This window comes from Chrysemys picta, chromosome 22, assembly GCF_011386835.1.
Source record: "Chrysemys picta bellii isolate R12L10 chromosome 22, ASM1138683v2, whole genome shotgun sequence".
Lineage (NCBI taxonomy): Eukaryota > Metazoa > Chordata > Testudines > Emydidae > Chrysemys > Chrysemys picta.
Genome location: NC_088812.1, coordinates 17,958,343 through 17,979,629, shown reverse-complemented (window position 1 = coordinate 17,979,629; position 21,287 = coordinate 17,958,343). Strand labels below are relative to the sequence as shown.

The 21,287-nt window shown below is 38.4% G+C and overlaps 1 protein-coding gene and 1 long non-coding RNA gene across 2 annotated transcripts; both read right to left on the bottom strand.

The window, feature by feature from the left end:
• Positions 1–695: 695 nt before the first annotated feature.
• LOC135977070 (uncharacterized) lies at positions 696–7,462 on the bottom strand. Its single transcript, XR_010594406.1, has 3 exons — positions 7,409–7,462; positions 7,052–7,166; positions 696–3,422 (listed from the first exon to the last, which is right to left on the bottom strand). It is a non-coding gene; the product is annotated as an uncharacterized LOC135977070 (long non-coding RNA).
• Positions 7,463–17,465: 10,003 nt separating this feature from the next.
• HOXC12 (homeobox C12) lies at positions 17,466–19,695 on the bottom strand. Its single transcript, XM_005307712.4, has 2 exons — positions 19,098–19,695; positions 17,466–17,907 (listed from the first exon to the last, which is right to left on the bottom strand). Exons 1-2 carry the CDS (start codon positions 19,660–19,662, stop codon positions 17,669–17,671), a joined length of 804 nt encoding a protein of 267 aa, XP_005307769.1. The 5' UTR covers positions 19,663–19,695; the 3' UTR covers positions 17,466–17,668.
• Between the last annotated feature and the right edge of the window lie 1,592 nt (positions 19,696–21,287).

Genomic DNA, 21,287 nt, shown 5'->3' with positions numbered 1-21,287 from the left:
TCGAAAACCTCCTTTAATGTTTTGTTAAATATTTATTATGTAAGAGTGGCATATTAAATATTTAATGCAAGTGTTTATTGTCAATCAATGAATGTAAGTACAGAATTACTAGCATCCTTTATTCCTCCAACTGAATTAAAAAAGAGAGATTCTTATTAAAGTCATTTGTCTTGAATTTTGTGCCCCAAGAGCTTCATGCTTGTCTATATTTTCCAGTGTTTTGAAATGGAATAAATATTTGTGCTATAAAGTGCTATCAGACATTTTGCGAGTTTTTCAACCAATTGTCTGTCTAAATGTTCTTCTTTAAATAATATGGAAAGGGATACCTGTAGGACTTACAGAGAATATTGAGTGATACTGTGGGTTGCTAATATTTCCAAGATGTATCTTGCATATCTTGTCTACTTAAAACTCTTCTAGCACCAAACTATCCTGTGACCACTACTCTGATTGTGCACTACTCGTTCTTTTCACCTAGGTTGCAAATAATTTGTCTGGGGACTGCGATGAAAAATTATGTTAATCGTATTTCTATTTCAAATGCAGAAATGTTTGTGTTTTCCACTATCTGTGAAAATAATGCAGTCCCTTGTGTCACCCCTCCCCTTCTTTTAATTACAGGACACCACCTGGTTAATTTTCTTTATTTCCTCTTTTGCTATTGTTCAGTTAAAGGAAGAATAAATAAAAATTCAGCTGTTTACATAGAGGTCCCCCTCCCCCAACTAAACTCCATCGTGGGATCTCTTTGGAGACAGGTTAAATACCTCCTAACAAAACTAATACACCATCACAGAGTAAAATGTCTTTATTAGTGATATCTTGTCAAAGAGTGTTGCAGTAAATTGGAACAACAACAAGAAATAACCAAAGCAGAGACACATGAGCTATCAGTAAACAATATTGTTAGGAAGGAGAAGAGTAGACATGATTTTTCTGCGTGTTTTTGTTTTGCTAAGCATTTCATCTTGAAAACTATCAACAACTCCATCCAAGTAATAATAAATTACAACACAAGAAACGCAAGATATAAATTGTACAGCTCGGAGTCATTTAATCCATTTAATATTTTTATTCTCAATTTTCATTTTCGCTGGTCTAATTTTTTTTCTTTCCATTTTAGTCAGCAGGTAGGTTCATTTCGACGCAATATTAACAGAAAGTGAAAAGACCAAGTACTTCTTCCACAAGCTCCTAGAAGGAAGCGGACGCTGATAAAAAAAAACAATACTAGAAAAGCATAATGACATTAATAAGCAACATGCTTTTGAAAATTCATTTTAATTACAGGAAATAGATTGGTAGGTCTGTGTCTTGCAGCGGGGCTAAGATCTGAGCACTTAAGAAACAAAGAAAAAATACATTGGGCACTGCAGTGTAGCTTTCAAAACTATAGCACATTGCAATATGTCTCGATTTCAGTTGCTGTATTATGGATCCCTTGATGGCTTCTTATGCTAAGAATACATACTCTTCCTTATTTAAACAATGTTGCCAGTCATAATGCAACAGAGCCTTTTTTTTACACATATTTGAATTTTTCTCAAGGTTGGTGTTTTTCTATCCAAAAATCTTCAAAAAACTCTTTTTATAAGTGATCTCGGGATGTGTGTATATATATATATATATATAAATAGGTCTATAATCTCAGAATGAGATGTATTTTTTTTCTCTAATGCACCCTTAGCTGATAAATACAAAGTAAAGAACTCATGAGGTCGAGATATGTGTCTTGGTTTTGTAATCTGCCCCCATTTTATGTCTTAGGTGTCATTTTGGGCAAAACTTTTAATTAAAGTGTCAGTGATCTTTTTATGGACCAATATTAATACTAAGTACAAACTAATAATGTTAAGCTATTGTTTATGAGTGCAATTATTTTTCTTCCAATTCCCTCCTCTTTGCAACCTGCATGGGGCAGAATCGAACGTTGAAATGGAAAAGTAAAAATACAGATTTCATCTTCGGGGTTTAGACATTACGTTTAGAGATTATTTCTTCTCCATTTTATTTGAATAAAAAGAAGACATTCGTGGGCGTGGGGGAGAGAGAAAAAGTCCTAAGTGTCGTCGCTAAAACGTATGTGTGGTATAACACATGAGCTCCTTCCTATAGGTGTGTGAATAATTTATTGCTCTTAGTAGGTAAATATCTCTAAAACCAGTCCTGTTGCCATTTTGTTTTTTAAACCCAGTTTAAAGGGCAGGATTTGCCGGCTTCCTGCAAGGAAACACAGAAGAGACAGCTGTGGAGTCATAGCACTTGAATTTGACCACCAAAGTGACTACCATAAAAGCCAGAATGAAGACTGCAGACTCGCATTCCTTCTGGTTCCCTTAAAAAAAAAAAGTCAAATGAGTTTAAGGGTAATCAACTGTAGGGACCCTGAACTTTAATCGAGTTCATTTCACAACCAAGTCTGCAATAAAATAAAATAAAATACACATACAGATAACCTAAGGGGTGGGGGAGGAGAGGAAATACGTTAATTTTTCTAAGGGAAGTTGCTCGAATACTATCTTGAGGTTACAATTAACTGAACTGCCTCCTTAGAGGCAATATTGGTAGTGTATTTTGTTTCCTCACATCAGCATAGTAAAGGAAAACGCAGCTGAGAGCGCGAAGCGTTCACCTCCTTTTCCCTAGCTAGCGGGCTATTTGTTGCAGACAAGCATCTAAATGCAATTCGATTCCATTGCAAGAATTAAGTGTTTAAAAACCCAACACATTTTGCCTTGACTGACTACTAATTTGCCTGACATAAAGACTACACTTGCACATTTAACAGTGTTTTCAACAGGCAAATAGGCATTTCACAAGACTTCTAAGTTGTGCTCTTTGTTGCTAAAATGAACTTTAAGTAAACTCCGGGTACTTTTGACTGAACGAGCCAAACCTAAGAACTGTAGCGAAATAAAACTTTTTGGTTGTGAAAGTTGCTTAGTTTATAGATATAAACTTCTTAAGTCATATTTTGATTTAGGATAACCCAGTACTTGAGCTATTCTCAATAAACCATCCATTTTTTCCACTGGGAAATTCTGATTTTCCTTTCCCTCCTCCCCCAAAATTAATTTATTTTATGCAGTGTAAAATCGTATCAATATTCCAGTTATCACTGGATAAAACTTTTCTGCACTTGTCATCATAAAGAGCTCTTTGTTGGAGTCATGGGGTATGGAATCCACTGACTGGAAAAGAGAAAATAAAATATTATTTATACTGGTTTGACTTACCATTTTAGCCATAGCCACTTACTGCAGCATTCCAAGCGTTTAAAAGGAATTGTGATCTCAAGCTATTTGATGCATTATTTATACATTGCATCTTTACCTAGTACAGGCGGCTGATCACAATTTACTTTGGCTCACGGATTTGGGAAAGTAGCATTTTCAGAATTGTATGCATTCCCGATCTGTCTGCAAATGCATTAAAAGTGAGTGTAAATCATTTTGTTGGTCGATGTATCTTCAGGCAGCTTCATAGATATGTGATTTGTTTATGCTAAATAAGCTCAGACTTCTGATGCCTAATGGATTTGGCCTGTCAGATGTTCTAAAGCTGATTCCTCCCTCCCGCTCCCCCAATACAGTACTACAATTACTTCCTAAAAACAAGACTCATAGACTTTAAAAAAAAGTGTACAAATCCACGCCAGTAAACAGATTACTATAGACCGCATGTGTCTCCAGGAAATCTAAAGCTGGAGACAATAGCTACAAGTGGGAAGCTCTTGGAAAATATTATTGTCCCCAAATGGCAAAGATAAATTTAATTGGATATAAGCCAGCCTACTAAAGAAGACTATATAAGCTGTGAACAATTCAAAGGGAAAAATGACTTAGATCTCTGTAGACCTGAGCTGCAAGTTCAAAATCATGTGGACTCAATAAAGATAAAAGCAGATAAACTATGCTTCCTAACCACAGGCAAAGCAGATATTGTATGGTAGAAATGTGGTACGAGGCCCAAAGAATAGTTCATCTTGTGCAGTAATTAAGTAATATACCTAACACTCATGGTGTGGTGCATACTTTGTATTTTTTTTCCAGAAATCCAATTCAATGCATGTTTCCTTCCTTGGGTGCTAAGAAGCATTGAGCTATGTTGACTCTGTAGGATTTAGTGATGAAAATATTCTTCTCCCCTGCAGAACTAAATTTCCCCGACGGCTACAAATGCATATGACATATACTGGCTTAATGAATTTCAGTGAAACTTCACAATAGGCTAAAGTCTTTCATATTCTCGTTGGAAAATACAGTCGTCATGAGGCTCTGAAAACGCAAATACCGCCGTTAACCAACACAATTCCCCTCCCTCCCCCCACAAAAAAAACCTGCTAAAATTACCTGCGTAAATAAAAATAAAGATATATAAAATACAGACATAGACACTCCAGAAATGGTTAATTTCCCAAATGATCCATGTTGGTAACTTTGAAATGTATTTAACTTCCTAAAAAAAATCGGATAATGTGATACAGAAAATTTGAATTCTGCTGGTATCTCATTTTCTTAGCAAAATACCACGTTATGGATAATAGAGAATTAAAGGTGCGGCGGATAATCCGCAAGAATGCTCTAGTAAAAACGTCCACACACGAACATGAGTGGTATTTAATCAATGGGTTTATAGGAAATATTTTTTTAAAAAATCCATTTTATATGTTGGTTCCTGCATATCTTTCACTACAGCTAGTACGGAGATATATTTCTCTCAGGCTACCATTGATCAAAGTAGAATCTCAACATTTTATGGGATAGACTTCAATAGTTCTCAGTCTACATCAGCGTCGGCACTGAAACCTTACTTCAAAAAAAAACACATTTATCAGAATAAAATGAAATAAAATCTTTGGGCTAGCTCTGTGGTGACATTTATTCCATATATATATTCAACATATATTCCAGTTATAAAGGATGAGTGTTTCTTGAGAATATTTTTATTGTGGCGTCACATTTCTCTCTCTGTCTCTCTGTATGTGTCTTTCCTTAGATCTAAAACTTGAGTCCGTGTAGAAATATGCATGTTTAGAATATTCAAAGTACTTTATTTATCGCTTATTTTCATCTAGACAGCACAGAGGGATAAATGGAGATATTTAGGAGTACACACGTAAATGCAAACGTAACACAAACTCTGAGCTCTTTAAAAAGTTCATTTTCTTGGTCATTTCAACCATTGCCACTCTTAATAGTTTCTGATGTTCAGCTGAAGCATGATAGATAATAGTCATATCCTTTTTCTCTATGGGGGACAAAGTTTGAGTGCTTTGTTATGGTAACCGACTTAATCCTCTAGGAATATATATATATTTTCAACGTGCTGTGCCCGTATTTCTCACCTAATATATATGTGACTTTAATACTTCATGTTCAAGTAATACTCGAGAGAAGGTAAATTATGGATACAAAACTGGTAGACAAAAGACACATATCTTTTCTCTTCACTCTACCACATATGTGGGTTGTATAAATGATCTATCTGTCTATCTACCCACACAACACACACAAACACATGTATAACTATATAAAAAGTTGTATACTCTTATATCTAATTATCTACAGCTAAGTATTTATCTCCCTATATATACATACACAAATATTTTAGAGGCATATCTTATAATTATCTATTATATAGACACATACACATATAAACACATAAGCATACATAGCATGCCTATCTATCTATCTATCTATCTATCTATCTATCTATCTATCTATCTATCTATCTATCTATACAAGTAATATGTATAGCATAGCGATATTGATGATGAGAGCGCTCATTCTTCGATGGACATTATTAAGTTTTTTATCCTACCTTATGCTTTAAGAGCTGAGTATTGGGCATATTTTTTACTAGAAGTGTAACGTCTAAGGCATGAGAGGCCAGAAAAAAACGGGGATCACAGAAAAATAGTTCATGGGCTGGTATCCTGGGGAGTGTCGCTGAGTCCTCTTGGAAGCTCAGAGTATTAAATATATGAACATATTTCCCACTCTTGTTGGGTCTCCCTTTTGCAAAATACAGCTGAGGAGAAGCAACCCGCTGTCGCCGGTAACCTCCAAGACACACAAGCCCAAAGTAAACAATATTCTATAGTGAGTTCTGGAAAACAAGAACTGTATATAAAGCTGGAGATGCACATCTGGCATTGGTCTGAAAATGCAGACACACATTGCATAGATTAAGTGGCTTTTGAAACTGTCATTGCGAGATCTATTCATTTATCTAATGGACTAGAGCCTGCTAGCATTTTTCCCCCCATCAAAGGTTTATTTACAAAAAAAGAAAAAAATGTCTGAGGGATCTTTCCACATTTCTGTGAATGAATCCCTTTGAGTTCCAAACATCTCTTGGCCTGAATTCCCAGCAACTCTAGCTAAAAGGAAGATAGGAAATCAAAGTTTGGAAGTCTGGGTTTCTCTTGGCTAACTTAAGATGTTGGCGATATCGCTTGTAAATAAGTACAATGGGCTCTATCAATATTTTCTTTCAAGGATAAGCTCCTTGTCTCTGAGTCCTGCCATTTTTCATAGAACACTGTATGGGTCATACTTTTTTTTTTAAAGGGGAAATGTACTCAGTTTTGCACACACTGAAAACAGCTCCGGATGGGGGATAGGGGAAGCATATAATTTTGAGAACTAGAAGATCCATGGAAGACTTACCGACTTTATTTAACGATGATCGCATTTTGCTCACCGCTAACGTTAAGGGTCTGGGATGTAACCTCTATGTTAAGTATGGAAAATGCACCTTTTCAGCCTCGTTATGTACAGGCCCCCTAACTATAACAAGCAAAATTTGCAGCACAACCAGCTGCTGGGGTCAGGCAAATGCTGCATTACACTAAACTTTTTTTTAAGTGTCCCCATTTCTAGGTTTTCTTTTGCCTGAGTTCGAACTGTTGTCTACGAACTCGGTAGATTCCCACCCTCCTCCCCTATTTAATGATTATTACATGTTAAAACATTTTTTTTTGTTTGGCTATTTTTGAGGCAAGAAATTCTTAGCCACCCCACCCCACCGCCCTTCTCCTTACCGAGTGAACTTCACTGTGTTCTGGAGAAAATGGTCATGTTCAGAGACATTAAAGCCTAATTGGACTTTTCTTTATGACGTTTAATTTCCTCCATGGAAGAAGTGTTTGGATCTTGCTGGGGGGTAGAGAGAGAGAGAGAGAGAGAGAGAGAGAGACCTTGTTTGAAGTCTATAATCCAAGGGTGGGGGGGGAACAGAAGGGGGCGAGAGTCCAAACCAGCGATCGTCATGAAGAAGTCTGGACGCATTCCCACAGTCTTTCCCCCATCTTCATCTTCATCCGCGCCTTACAGACACCCCTCTCCCACACCCCACAAAATTAAAGGGGGGTCTTTTTTAAAGAAAGCAACATGTTTACCAGCACAAGAAATGCCATTGCCATTTAGCCGTGTTCTGACAAAGACACGAAAATGGAGGACCGCTGTATGCCATATACGGTAGGATGCTAACTTGACCTTCACTTTGTAATGGCGCCCCCCCGCCCGCCCAGACAGACAGTTGTAAACAGAAGTCATCCGACAAAAAGATTAGCACCGAGCAGGAAAGCCCTCGCAGAACAGCTAAAAGTTCTTTGCTGATATTTTTCCAGCAGCAAACGGGGTGCAATATTCTCCAGCTTCAACAAGAGGGGGACAAAGGAGGGGGGGGGAATAAAAAAACGTCTGTTCTGCGCTTGGAAAGCCAACAAAAGGTTCTTCATATAGACTAAAGGCAAACTCTCCAGCATGTCTATGTTCATTAGTGATTTGTTTACAAATCCGGCTTCACGCGGTAAGGCACCGCAAATTCGCCCTCTATCCTCCCCCTGTCTTTCTTTCTCTTTCTCTCTTTAAACAGAAAAGCCAAGTTTGATTCCAGTATGTCGTATTTTTAGGTTTCTATATTCCTAGAGAATCCTAAAGAACTTTTTAACTTAATTCAAACCTATGTCTGACTGGGAAAAGGTACTGCACGTAGAATATTTTTAAGAGGTGGAAAGAGGCATGTAGGTTAGTTCTTGACCCTCTTTTTTTGCCAGTCCGAATCAGAAAGAAAGAAAGAAAGAAAGAAAGAAAGAAAGAAACCAACCAACCAACCAACCAACCAACCAACCAACCAACCAACCAACCAACCAACCAACCTACCAAAACAAAACCAAAACAAAACCCAGAATATTTCATTTTATTTGGAAGATACTACAAAATGTTATCGAGACTAAATTCCTCTTAGTTTTTCAAATAATCGGTTGGGTTTATTTTAGTCAAGAAAACACTGGCCCGAATTATTTTTTTTTAGAATTTGAGAAAATACAGGTTCTGGTCTTTATGATTAAACATCCAAATATCTCAGAAATAACGTATATATCCATATGTGTATGTATATGTGTGTGTGTGTGTGTGTGTGACTATCTTTGTGTGTGAGAGAAAGAAATGCCTGCTTTATCTCACTCACAATCGCTGTGTAAAGAGATAATTTCTCTTTCTCTCTCTCGCACACACACACACACACGGTCAGTTATAAATACCTAATAAAATCCTTGTTTTGGGAGGGCACATGAAATAATAAATGGTGTATTTTTAGAGCTTACTTACCTATATGGGTAGAATTTTTCAAACTTGAGACACTAGGCACTTAAGGTACCTAAGTGATTTGATTTTCTTAGTTTCCATTGACTTAAATGAGCACTAGTCGGAGTTTAGGAGCTCGGAAAATAAGACACTTCAGTAGGTGCCTAAGTCTTGATTTAGATGGCTAATGCTAGGAAGCCAAGTTTGAAACATATACACACTCACACATAGCTGGATATGTATGTACAAAGTATATGTATATTTACCCTTGCATTAATACCCACCGTATCCCCTATATATATCCGTGTGCACATAAATGCTTAAAGGACATATACATAAATATTTAAAATAAACATACACACCATACATATGCAGACATTGTAGACATACAGATACATGTGCATTCTATATATTCAGATATTATATGCGTTTATATACACACACATTTAGAAACACATGACGCATTTACATGCGTGTGTGTTTATAAGATCTTATTTTATATGAAAGAACTAAGCTCCAAGTATATATACCACGTGTCAAAGATATATCGGAGAAAGAATAGTTCTTCTTTGTATGGATTAGAAAATAGTTTGATCAAATAAATGTTCTTCTGCAATACTTTTTTTAACTGGATCTGCAGTCTGTGGGACATTGCTCTTTGTTACCTTTGGATTCAAACTGTTTTTCCGCACCTAATTTTGAAATGATTTCCTTTAGCAGAGATTCGTATCACCTCATAATAGTTTAATAGATAATCATAAAAATAAAATGAATTTCCACACACCCTATAATTATCAACATATCTCAGTTAAGCATGTACATTTGAGAAGGTAAATAGGCGTATTGGCACAAAATACTATTATTAACACTATTTCATTTTCCAGTAAGAAGTTTAGTTTTGGCTATGGTTAATATAATGAGCTATCCAGATAGCTTATATGTGGTAATGCATTGCTAACTCAGTTATACAATTAAAAAAAAACTCTTTAAAGGGGACAATAGGATTTTCAACAAATGTTCTGTTATTCCACCTAGACATAAATAAAACTTAAAAGGTGATTTATTTTGACTGAGGACGGAAAATAAGATTTCTGCCTTTTCCTAGCACAATAAAAACTTAGCTCCAAAAAAACCATTTAAATTCCTAGAGTTCCAAAAGCATGAAAGATGCTTTATTTCCAAAAAATAGTCATTTTTATATTAAAAGTAATCAGATCATAAAATCTTTTCCTCCCAACAGTGAAAAGAAGGCTGGTTAAAAAAGGGATTTATTCGGAAAGGTTCAGATTTTGATGGTTCATTTCTTTTTCAGAATAAAAATAAAGTTATTTAATGAAGCCAGGTTTTAAAAAAAGAACTTTACAGAGAGCTACAAAGATTCATCCAGTAGAAAACCCTCAAAAACCCTCCTGCAAGGAATACAAATCTACTGATCTTTCTATCATTCTTATCCTTTTCATCTTTATTATCACTCTTGTTAACAACACCAGTGAGACTGGATACATATATCTCGTTTAAATTCAGTCATCCATGGAGGCATTGTAGTTTGTAGCTACAGATATAGTAATTAATTTATTCTTTCAACAGTAAAATATTGCTTTGTCTGCTTGGTACCTACAAAGTAATAAAATAAAATATTTTTCCCCCTGCAGTTCATTAGGCTTTACCTATAAGTTTCTATTTGAAATGATTTGTTTAAAACTAATTACTTGCAGTGCATTTCATTTTCCTCTCCAAGGATATGGAAAGGTTCGGAGGAGAGTCGGTGACATATGTGGGTAAACACTGCTAATTATTCCCACTCTATCTTTATTTTATATTTATGGACCCATCCCCATAAACAAAAGACATCCTTTAGTATTAATTCATTGGCATATTAATGATAACGGAGCTTGTTACTTAAAATAGTCCCTATTAATATGAAGAGGGACGGTGTAAAGAGATAATATATCATGAAAATATTTAAAGTATTGGCACTCAGGGTCACTGTTAGCCCAGGCACACTGGAAAAAGGGTGGAGCATAAAAAGAATTTAATAAGAGTAATGATAACAGTCCCCGAAACAGTATCCCTTCAAAATAGATATGTCCTGATGATATGCTTAAATTAATTAACAGCCTCTTAACAATAGCAGCGTAGGAAAATCTTAATTCATTTACATGCCTGGACACAAACATCTCTAAAATGTTGGAAGGGAGCCCAGAACATTATTTTTGTACGCAGTGTTATGAGTTGAATATCTATTCATGTGTTTATGTGTGGGCCAGGGGGGCTGGAACAACTTGTATAGCGGGGGTGCTGAGAGCCATTGAACCAAACTGCAAACCCTAGAAACCACTTCAAGCCTGGGGGGGGGGGGGGGGACGGCAGCACTCCCGGCACCCCTAGTTCCAGCACCTATTGTGTGGGCCTGCATTAAATGGAGGCTTAGGAAGGGAGCGATGCATCAATTGTCCCTATCTGGGCTGTAAAATATCACAGTAATATCACGACTGGTACTGCCTTACCTGCTGCAAAATCAGGGCTATGGCGTACCGCAATAAATATCGCTGAAGTACAAATAGTGGAGTGAACTGTGTGATCTCTCCACGTGGCAAAAATGGAAAGTCTATCTTGTTTTTTGAGTGTATTGCCAGACCCCAGGGTTCCCCCCACCAAAAAATACCAGAGGAGCATGGGAATGTTTGGCTCTGGCTGCAGAAATTGACTAGGAGGAAGGCAAACGCCATCCATGAGACAGATATGCCACAGATTCTACCTTACGTCCATGACCAAGGCTCGCTGACCCCCCCAGGCGATAGCCCATTTATCAAAATGGAAAGACATCCCATGCGTCTGGGTAGTACGAGATACAATATTTCAGATGTCTTATCCACTTCAAAGTAGCAGTGGTTGTGAATGCTCCGGACACACCATTGGGAAATTTATTTAAAAGGCTAAGCGTACAGCAAGCCAGACTGTATATATATATTTTCCAGCAGCGGTGGTGGTGTAGTTTGTATATTTGTTTATTTATGTAGGCGGGGTGCCAATTAATAAAACAAAATCAAATAATTAACTTGTGCGTCTACGGTGTATCTGTTCTGCATGCATGTTTTTATTTCCCCAGCACGTATAATTCTGATTAGTTTGCCTTATACATCTAACAGTGCTCTTATAATTTTGTCTTAGAACAAGAATAATGTAAGACAAAGGGAAACTGATAATGATGTTACGTTTCCAATGAGGCTTCTAGGCATCCAGAAATAAGGATTAAGCTATTCTGTAGAGGTGCAAATATACCTTTCCTTCACTTACTTTAACACTTCTTAGCACTATATGTTGTTCAAAGCCATTTCTTAGGAGTCCCATCTCATGTTATTCTGCGCGTGGGTCTTGTGAATAATCCTTTATTGCTTTGATGTAAGTCTCAGTGAAAAAATATATAATAAAATATTGAAATTGGACATATCTTCGGCACAACAATTAAAATAGCATATATATTATAACTTCAAATCCTCTTCACGTGCATATTTTGCACACTATCTTCCCCACATCGAATATAGGCTGAAAATATTTGACCGTGAATGCGCCTCATTTGAACCTACACAGAAGAATTGTGCAGTATCTGTATTATTGAAATATAGCATATAAGTTTTTTATTAGAAGTTGAATTATTCTTTGCAGTTAAAGAGACGAGGAATTTTCCCTTTCATAATGAATTCATTTTAAAGCAATAGCTGTGAAATACATCCCTGAATAAAAAAATAAAAAAATAAAAGAAGAAGAAGAAGAAGAAGGCTAGAAATAATACAGAATTTTACGGCGAAGGAATAATTTGTCCTACATGATCACCGGTAATAAATACGTTTTATCTATTTTGGTGAATATTTAAATGTCTTTTGAAACCCAACTATTCCTTCTCAAGATGAACCGAATCACAATTTTCTATATAATTTGTGCCACTATATACAATTCAGACCTGTTGGCCATAACCCACATTCCTTCTCATTTCTTTGGGAGAGTGTATACACACACACACACACACACACACACACACACACACACACACACACACCGTGGGGGTTTTTTTTTGGGGGGGGGAGGGGTTGCTCTCCTTCTCTGCCAAAGAAATTACCATACAAGTAGATTATGTATAAAGTGTTTGTATGTACCCAACATACACGAAAACACACGCACACTTCCAAAAACGTCAACAGGAAAGTGTATGTGTTTGAGTTGACATGAACCTCGTATGCCTAAGCATCTATAGAGACCTATATACAGGGCAAATCGTTTGGACTTTTAAAACTAATATTTTTTTTCATACTCATGTTTTCCAAACTCAATCCTTATTCAGGGAAATTTCTTACAGATTTCTTTGGGATGTTTGCAGGATGCACTAAGGATAGCAAGATAGTGCAGGTATATTATAAAATATGAGGGAAAATAATGCCTGATTCTTTTATTTTCCACACATACACCCTTACTCCAGGGCCAAATCAAGCTACCCTAGAGGAAAATAAAGAACCTCCCCTAAAACCCTATAGTTTTTAACATAGCACTGTTACTGGAAGACAAACACACACACACTCCGCTTATATGTGTCAATATGCACTCTATTAGGAAGTGTGGAAACTGTATTAAACCCAGTACAAGTAATTATTGTTTGCTATGTCCACTGTATTTCCTTCACAGTAAAAACTTATTCAAACTGCATCATGCTGCGATTCAATGGGGTGTCTCTCCATTCTGTTCCAAGAGAGGGTAGGCTATGCTAAGCAATCACAGACATAGATTTCGGGGGTGGGAGGGTGGTCAGCAAAGCCAATTCTATACGCTACTATTACCCCCATGGGTGGGTTTCCTACTGGAACTTTTTTTTTTGCGGGGGGGGGGGGAGAGAAATATCATTTATCGATCTTTTAAAAGGGGTTTTATGCATTTCTCCCACCGCAGCTAAACTTTACCTTTGCTCCGAAGAAAAGAAATGTCTACAAATCCATTAAAGATAAATCTTGGTTTCTAGAGATACACGTAAAATCATAACCTAATGTATTTTAATTAGCCTGATGGGGTTTTTTTTATTAAATTGTTTTTTTTGCTCAGGTCCTACAGTTATGAAGAAAGCACAATAAGATCAACATTAATAATAATAATGGTAATAATAATAATTCAAGGTTCTAAAATATTTCTACAATATATGTATGTCAAATCGTTAAAAAATCGCTTTCAGGGACATATTTATTCTGACGTCTTTTTCCCCCGAAAAAAGGCAAAAGAATGCTAATTATTCGATATACAAACAGTCCAGTTTTTTAAAGAAAGCATCCCAGTTCAATCTGCTTTCAATTAATGCTATAGACACAAATATATTTTCATTAAAATACTAATTCTTATACTCCTTATTTCCCCAGGATTTTTCTAATTATATTTAGAGCAATGCACGAAGCGATATTTCTCTCCTTTTACAACGTATTTTACACATTCATTTAATTATTTTTTACGAAAAGATGATCTATAATCCACAGACGGCAGTGCTGGCTAATATATTTTTGTTACTCTTTTATTAACCTTCCTGGTTAATACTAATTTTAATAGTAAGCAGTAAATCACCAACTAGATGTTTGGGTACTTTTATTTATTATCAGAAATCACATAATAATACATTCATTTTTTAATTATTATCGTGAAGCAACTTTTTACATGACTATATAAAGCCAGAACGTGCTATGACAGACATTTGCATAGGCCCTACATATAATAGCTTGAGGTAAAAAACATTACATATGAACTATATTGCAAACGATGCATATTAACAACCGCAATAAACTAGGCTAGAGATACAAGCAGAAAACTGTGGCACATACACAGGGGACTAACACAGGACAAACAGAAGTCTCACCGAATAATATTTTATAGCAGTCTGAAAGAGAATATTGCATATATGTTATATCTTTTAACATTTATAATCACGTGATTTCTTTTTAAAACCATTGAGTGGCGATGAACATCGCCTTTGTAACCAGACACATGTCATGGGGACAATTGTCAAGTATTAAATTCTTGCTGGTGGCTTGTCCAATGTGTTTCATAGTATATAGTGAGTCCTCTCCTTCTGTATAGACAGAAAATGCTCTCCCATGGGCAAAGAATTACAAAAGTGATTTTTGATATTTAAATATAGCCCTGCATTATGACCTGTCACCCTAATTCCTTTCAGTCTCTACAGCCCTCAAAATGCAACCTTTCTCCTAGTCAGTGAATTAACTTGTCCTGGGTTTGTAAGGGACAGAAATGGTGAGCTATTCTTTAGTTAATAAATCAAGCAAATATTGATACATGTGGTGCCTCTGCATTTAGCAAAACTCGAAGGCATCACATTACATATCCCCGGACCAGGGTCCTCAGTTTGATCGAAAATATCCTTTTGCACATAAGATCCATTGCATGTCTTTATATCTCATTTAGTGATAATGCGGTTTTAAAGAGTATCCTGTTCAAATTAAATGTCATAAATGGTCACTACAGGGCTGGGGATATATCCTTTGGGATCCTCGCGTTACCCTTTCACATAGGTAGAATTCCTCCACATTTCGCCCGCTTTTCATTGCACGTAGTATTTATTGCACAGTATTGTATGAGGCTGCGTCTTTCCCTTTAAACTCTTTTTTGTATAAGGTGTGTGTACGCGTGAGAGGGGGGGGATAGCTCAGTGGTTTGAGCATTGGCCTGCTAAGCCCAGGGTTGTGAGTTCAATTCTTGAGGGAGCCACTTAGGGATCTGGGGCAAAATCCGTACTTGGTCTTGCTAGTGAAGGCAGGGGGCTGGACTCGATGACCTTTCAAGGTCCCTTCCAGTTCTAGGAGATAGGATATCTCCTTTAATTTAAAAAAAAAAGGGGGGGGGGGTGACATGCGGGGGACAGTGAGGTGGAGGTGAGTGGAGGGGTAGGCACTCCTGGATGTTTTTGGCACAGACATGGGAAATAGAGCTGAAGAAAAGGCCAGCTTTCAAACCGGGGGGCATTTTTAAGGACTAGAATACGTCCTTTGCAGCTCGTAAATAAAAGCATTCTTTGCCACTACTGTTCGGTCATGACCATGAACGCAGAGAACCGGCAGCACGTGGTAATAATTTAGGCTTCCCAGAGAACGTTGCTTTGTAATAAAATTAATCCATCCTATATAAAACGAATGAAGCAAAGCTTGTAGTGGCAAAAATCTAAGCTACAACGTCCCCTTTTATCTTAACCCTGGTAACTGATGTCCACCACCCCCTCTAAATATTGCTTTGCGGGCAGAAGGGTAGGAAATATCTGCCCAGCGCTGCAGCTACATTTCTTTCCAAGAAAGCTGGGGACGCTGTACAAGGCTGGTGGAATGCACACATTATGATTAAGCCAATTATTATTTTTCTGCAGTAAATCGGAACACACCTACAGGAAAAAAACACACACAATATTCAGCCAGCCCCTCTGTGAAGGAGGAGCGCAGTAGGCCTATGGGGTATGAACGGTGTGGGGAAGGGGGAAATGACCGGGTCTCCCCCACATTTTTCCTAAATAAAAGGACCGCACCCCCATAAATGTGGAGAGCGTCTGAGTTAAGGAAGAACTGCGGGTGATGGAAAATTGAATGTGTCACTAGTCTGGTTCCGAGGGAAAGCGGCCATTGATTTTTGTGTTTTTCTGTCTACTTGACTAGAAGTCATCCTAAAAAAAAATAAAAAATCAAAACCTGCTCTTTCCTTTCTAAAATAAAAACCAAGCGATGAAGTTAATGTTTAAAGACAGCTCTAGGAAGAAAGTATATTTGTAGTTTGACGCCATGGGTGAACGCCACAAAAGGGTATTTTCTTTTCTGTGCCGCCATCAATAAACACAGTAAAATGGCACAAATACTCCTGCAGCGGAGTTGTGTTTAAGCACACAAAATGACTTGAAGTAGCAGCTAATAAGAATACAATCGGGGCCAGTGCAGAAAACGCACTTGGTTTTGGTTTCAGAGGGAATCTCTGAAAGGCTCAGTTTAATTTGGAAGTAAATTCCATTTTGCGTCGAAGGATTTTCGGTGGAGCTTGTGGCTGGGTGCGTGAGTGCGGGGCCTGGACTCATTTTAATACCATCCCATTTATTTTGAGCAAAGCACCATGCAAGAAGCGCCAGGTATCGGAGCTAAGTTCCTAGCTCAGGGACAACCTGCTACACATTGCTATACATTCTTCTTCCTATAGCTACTGACCAATCCCGTTATTTTGTTCGCCGGGAACCCTCGACTTGTAATGAAAATGGGTCTGGAAATATGTACCACTGGCGAACCGTTCACCCTAAGAATGGGCGGGAGCTGAATGAAGGAGCCATACCACTCCAGAGAATGAACACCCGGCACTAAAACCTACGTTACCGTATAGGACAGTATCAGAGGGGTAGCCGTGTTAGTCTGAATCTGTAAAAAGCAACAGAGGGTCCTGTGGCACCTTTGAGACTAACAGAAGTACTGGGAGCATAAGCTTTCGTGGGTAAGAACCTCACTTCTTCAGATGCAAGAAGTGAGGTTCTGACCCACGAAAGCTTATGCTCCCAGTACTTCTGTTAGTCTCAAAGGTGCCACAGGACCCTCTGTTGCTTCGTATAGGACAGTGACTTGGTTCCAAGACTGATCTTTGATGCCGTCTGGAATAGGGACCAACAACAAAGCCAGAGCAGTCTGGGGGCGGGGAGAAATATCGCACACAGCCCAACAAACCTTATTGCTTGGAGGGAAACCAAACCATACCTGTTCGGCTTGTCAATGAAAGGATAGTGGGTCGTACTCAACATCACACTCAGATTACACTCAATGCTGCTGACAATCTTTTAGACCATAGAAACCAACGCTGGCTGACGGGTGGGTTAGGGAGTTGCGCATTCACATCGGGTCTTTCCCAACAGTTCCAGTGTAGGAGATGCATATTCTCATAGTTATATATGCTCGCTGATTTTTTTTTTTTTTTAAGAAAATGATGAGTGATCAGGTCAAGTCCCGGAACCACCAGCTCGGATGAACACTAGAGAGTCTATGAGGTTAACCGACGTGGACGCTTTTTGAACTTTAAAAGAAAGAAAGAGCTTGCTCCCTCAGAAGCAGTCTTTTCTTTTTCATGCGTCGGTTCTGGAACCAGATCTTCACCTGCTGATCACTCAGGTTTAATCGGTCTGAGAGCTCCCTCCTTCTTTGGCGGGTAATGAATTCGTTGACCATAAACTCCCCTTCCAGCTCTGCTAGCTGAAGCTTGGAATAGGGTTTTCGCTTTTTCCGGGACCTTGTATGCATCGGGTACCACGGAGCACCTAAGGACGTGTGATTGAAAGGAGAATTTAATACACCTGAAGAAACAAAGTCGGCTTCCAAGATAGGATCTTTCCCCCACTTCCCTGCCCCTCGTCTGCATTCACAGTTTGTAACGCTCACCTCATAGCAACATCAGAGGGCATAAGGCAGAGGTGTCTCACACAAGAGAGATTCATAAATCTTGGTCTGCAATACTTGATAGATCAGACTGATACATAGATAGACACATAGAACTATTTCTTACTTAGGGTTGATATATAGCTCTATATATTAGATACAGGTATGTATTTCAGATCGCCCCATAACTCTACGTATTGGGTGCACGGTATTTAACTAAGAGTTATTTCTTTTATCTGATTGGTATATTGTATACATCGATGTATTTCTTATATACAAAACTGATACATAGATCTGTGTGAGAGACACATATTGTTAACTTTTGCACACAATACTGCTACATGGATCTATATTTTAGTTACAAGCCTGATGAACAGACCTAAATCGCACATGGTTCTACGTTTTGGATACATGGTAGATCAAGAAGCAACCTACGATATGGAAATCAGCTAAACTTTGTTGAAACTGCTTCATTGCAGAAGATTATATGCATAATGGAAGGCATCATTATAGGTATTTTTATGGCGCCTCGATGCCGCGGGGGGTTAGGGGTATTTTATGGCGCCTTCCAAATTTTAAAGGGGAAAAATCAATAAAGAGAAAGCCAACAGGTAGAAATCAGCGTGTTGGGTGTGGTATCCTTTCGCCTGACATGACAACTCCAATGTACCCAGCTCTGCCTTTTTGTAAGCATCACCGTTGTACTTAGCTTTTCAGCTCCCAGGCAGCCACCCCACTGCACACCTTTGCCAAGCCTTAAAACATTTTATACAGGGCGACTGATGCACTCAGTCTCAACGAGGATATTCGGGGCTATCTGTGCAATCACTATCTATTTTATGGGATATTTACATGTTTATAGCCTTTTCTTTTAAAAGAAGCAGCACCTAATAAAACATTAGGCATTTGAGTGCTACCCCTAGTGGTCTCTGCACAAATAGACATGCTGATCCCATTGCTAATTCCATGAATTAGATCCACAAGAGTGGACCTCAGCGGAAGAGCCTTACAACGCATCATAAGAATCACAGCTAACAACACACACATATTCCTTTGCTTTGCTTTTCCTTACCACCAGTGGACAGATTGCTTCCTTGGTTGATAGGCGAGACCATTGTGGCTGGTTCGCTGGAAGAGCCCTTATTCCCTTCATTGAGTAAGGATGAGCTGGAGTCTGACTCCAAGGACTGACAAGAAGGGGGATCGTGGGACACAGTCTCAGACGCCGGATAGTCATATTTGCTGAAATTGCCGCTCATTCCATTGGGAATCCCAGGTTCAAGTGGCATCAAAGCATTGTCCCTGACCCTTTCCTCCCTCTTGAGGCTGGCAGTCTCGGAGCAAGCCTCCCTGTAGTAGCATTTGCTCTCCTCCACTCTAGCTAGGTCGCACGCTCTGCTGAAAGAAGGGTTAATGGACACGGGGCTGCTGAGATAGGGCTGTGGGTATCCGTTGCAGGGCTCTGAGGATGCCCAGGGCAAAGAACAAACATTGTCCCTTCTCGGGTAGGAGAGAGACGGCAAGCCAGGCAGTTGTCCTCCGGAAGCTCTGAAATTGGGGAAGTAGAAGGTGTCTCCCGTGTGGATGTTCACCAAAGGTCCCACAAACCCAGGATTAAGGAGATTATGCTCGCCCATTTCCGCGGGCCTGACCAAGAGCTTCTAGTTTATTGCTATCTGACATTAAACATAGTTAAACCTAAAGGTCCACCCCATTGGTCGGAGCGGGGTCACGTGGGCGCCAACTCGCGTTGGAGATAGGTGCCACCCACCCTTGGCAGTCGGAGGCAAAACAAAACATTAAGTTCTGCCTTTCGTTTTTATACGCTTTTTTTTTTTAAAGAAAAAAATAATCATAAAACATTTTATAAAATAAAGCAACGGGTTTAAGCACTGGCCTGAGAAACCCCACGTACTGTAAAAATGTACATAGACATCATATCAAGATATATAAACGTCACCCTTCCCCCAGCTGTAGTTAGGGTCCCTCCAACAGCTGGCAAAATTAAGCAATTTTCTCATTAATTAGCCCCTTTATTAAGTAAAACCGTTGAAATTTACAATATCTCCCAATAAATTACTATTAGATATTGTGTCATATAAAGTTTACGGGCTCTTTAAGGAGACGAATGATTGGAACCGCAACAGGGTCATATTTACAGTTGATGGGATGAAAGAGTTTTAACATATTTGCAGCCCCTTAGATATTTTACAGGTTTATCTGGAGCACTAGGAATGTTTCCTGCCCGGCATTCTGTACCGGGGAAAGGCGAGTTCCATCCCTGCTAGGGACAATCCTAAATTCAGGAATTACAAGCCTATAACTTCATCAATCCCCACTCGCTTTTGTTAATGATCCCTGCCGAATAGGCAAGACAAAAGAGGAAGAGGAAAATATCGCTCTTCCTCTGCCTTCATTCCTGTAAAGAAAACTTCTTTACCGACAACTCCCACCGGCGCTCAGTAAATACAGAAATACACGAAAAAAAAAAAAAAGAAATCCGGTTCTTAGCCCTCTTATAACGATATGTTGTGTATTCGTGACAACTAGGGTCTTCTTCACTCGGGGATTGCAGAAGAGAGTCGGTTATAGGAAAATGCTGCTGCCAGGAGATGTAAGACAGACATTCTTGGGGTATCTCAGTGCATAATAAATAGATTCGGAAATAAAGTATTATTTTAAAAGTCCGTTGTAAGGGACCCCGGACCCAGGAAGAGGCAAAGAGAAGACGCTTTAGAGATCGAGAAGGGGTTGGGGTTGTTTTTTTAAAAGAAAAAATATATATACAGGATTTTTTGATGTCTTTGGAATTTTTCCTGCTAGCAACTTCCAAGCGCAGTGACACCGGAAAACTACCGTAAAATTTCCTGTATAGATAAAAAAGCTTTTAATGAACTAAAGTGGGAGGTGGTAGAAATGTTAAACACATAGGAGTTGAACGGCAGACCCCGAATTTTTGAGATTCTGTGGAGCACAAAACAAGTGTCTTCTATTTGAGCGGCTACTCGAATACAGAGTCATTTCCCCCAGGAAAATATTGAAGCTAAACTGACTTCTCCCAGCTCTGCAGAAAAGTGACGTCTTAATCAAACATCGCATTTTCTTTGATAATTGTATTAAATGGTGAGCTCCAAAAATGTTAAAAAACCACCCTACACATGCCATATATACCCATGTACATATATATATATATAATAGGTGAATATGTGTGCCTATATGTAGCCCCTCACATATACATAGTACACACAGTGATACATTCTGC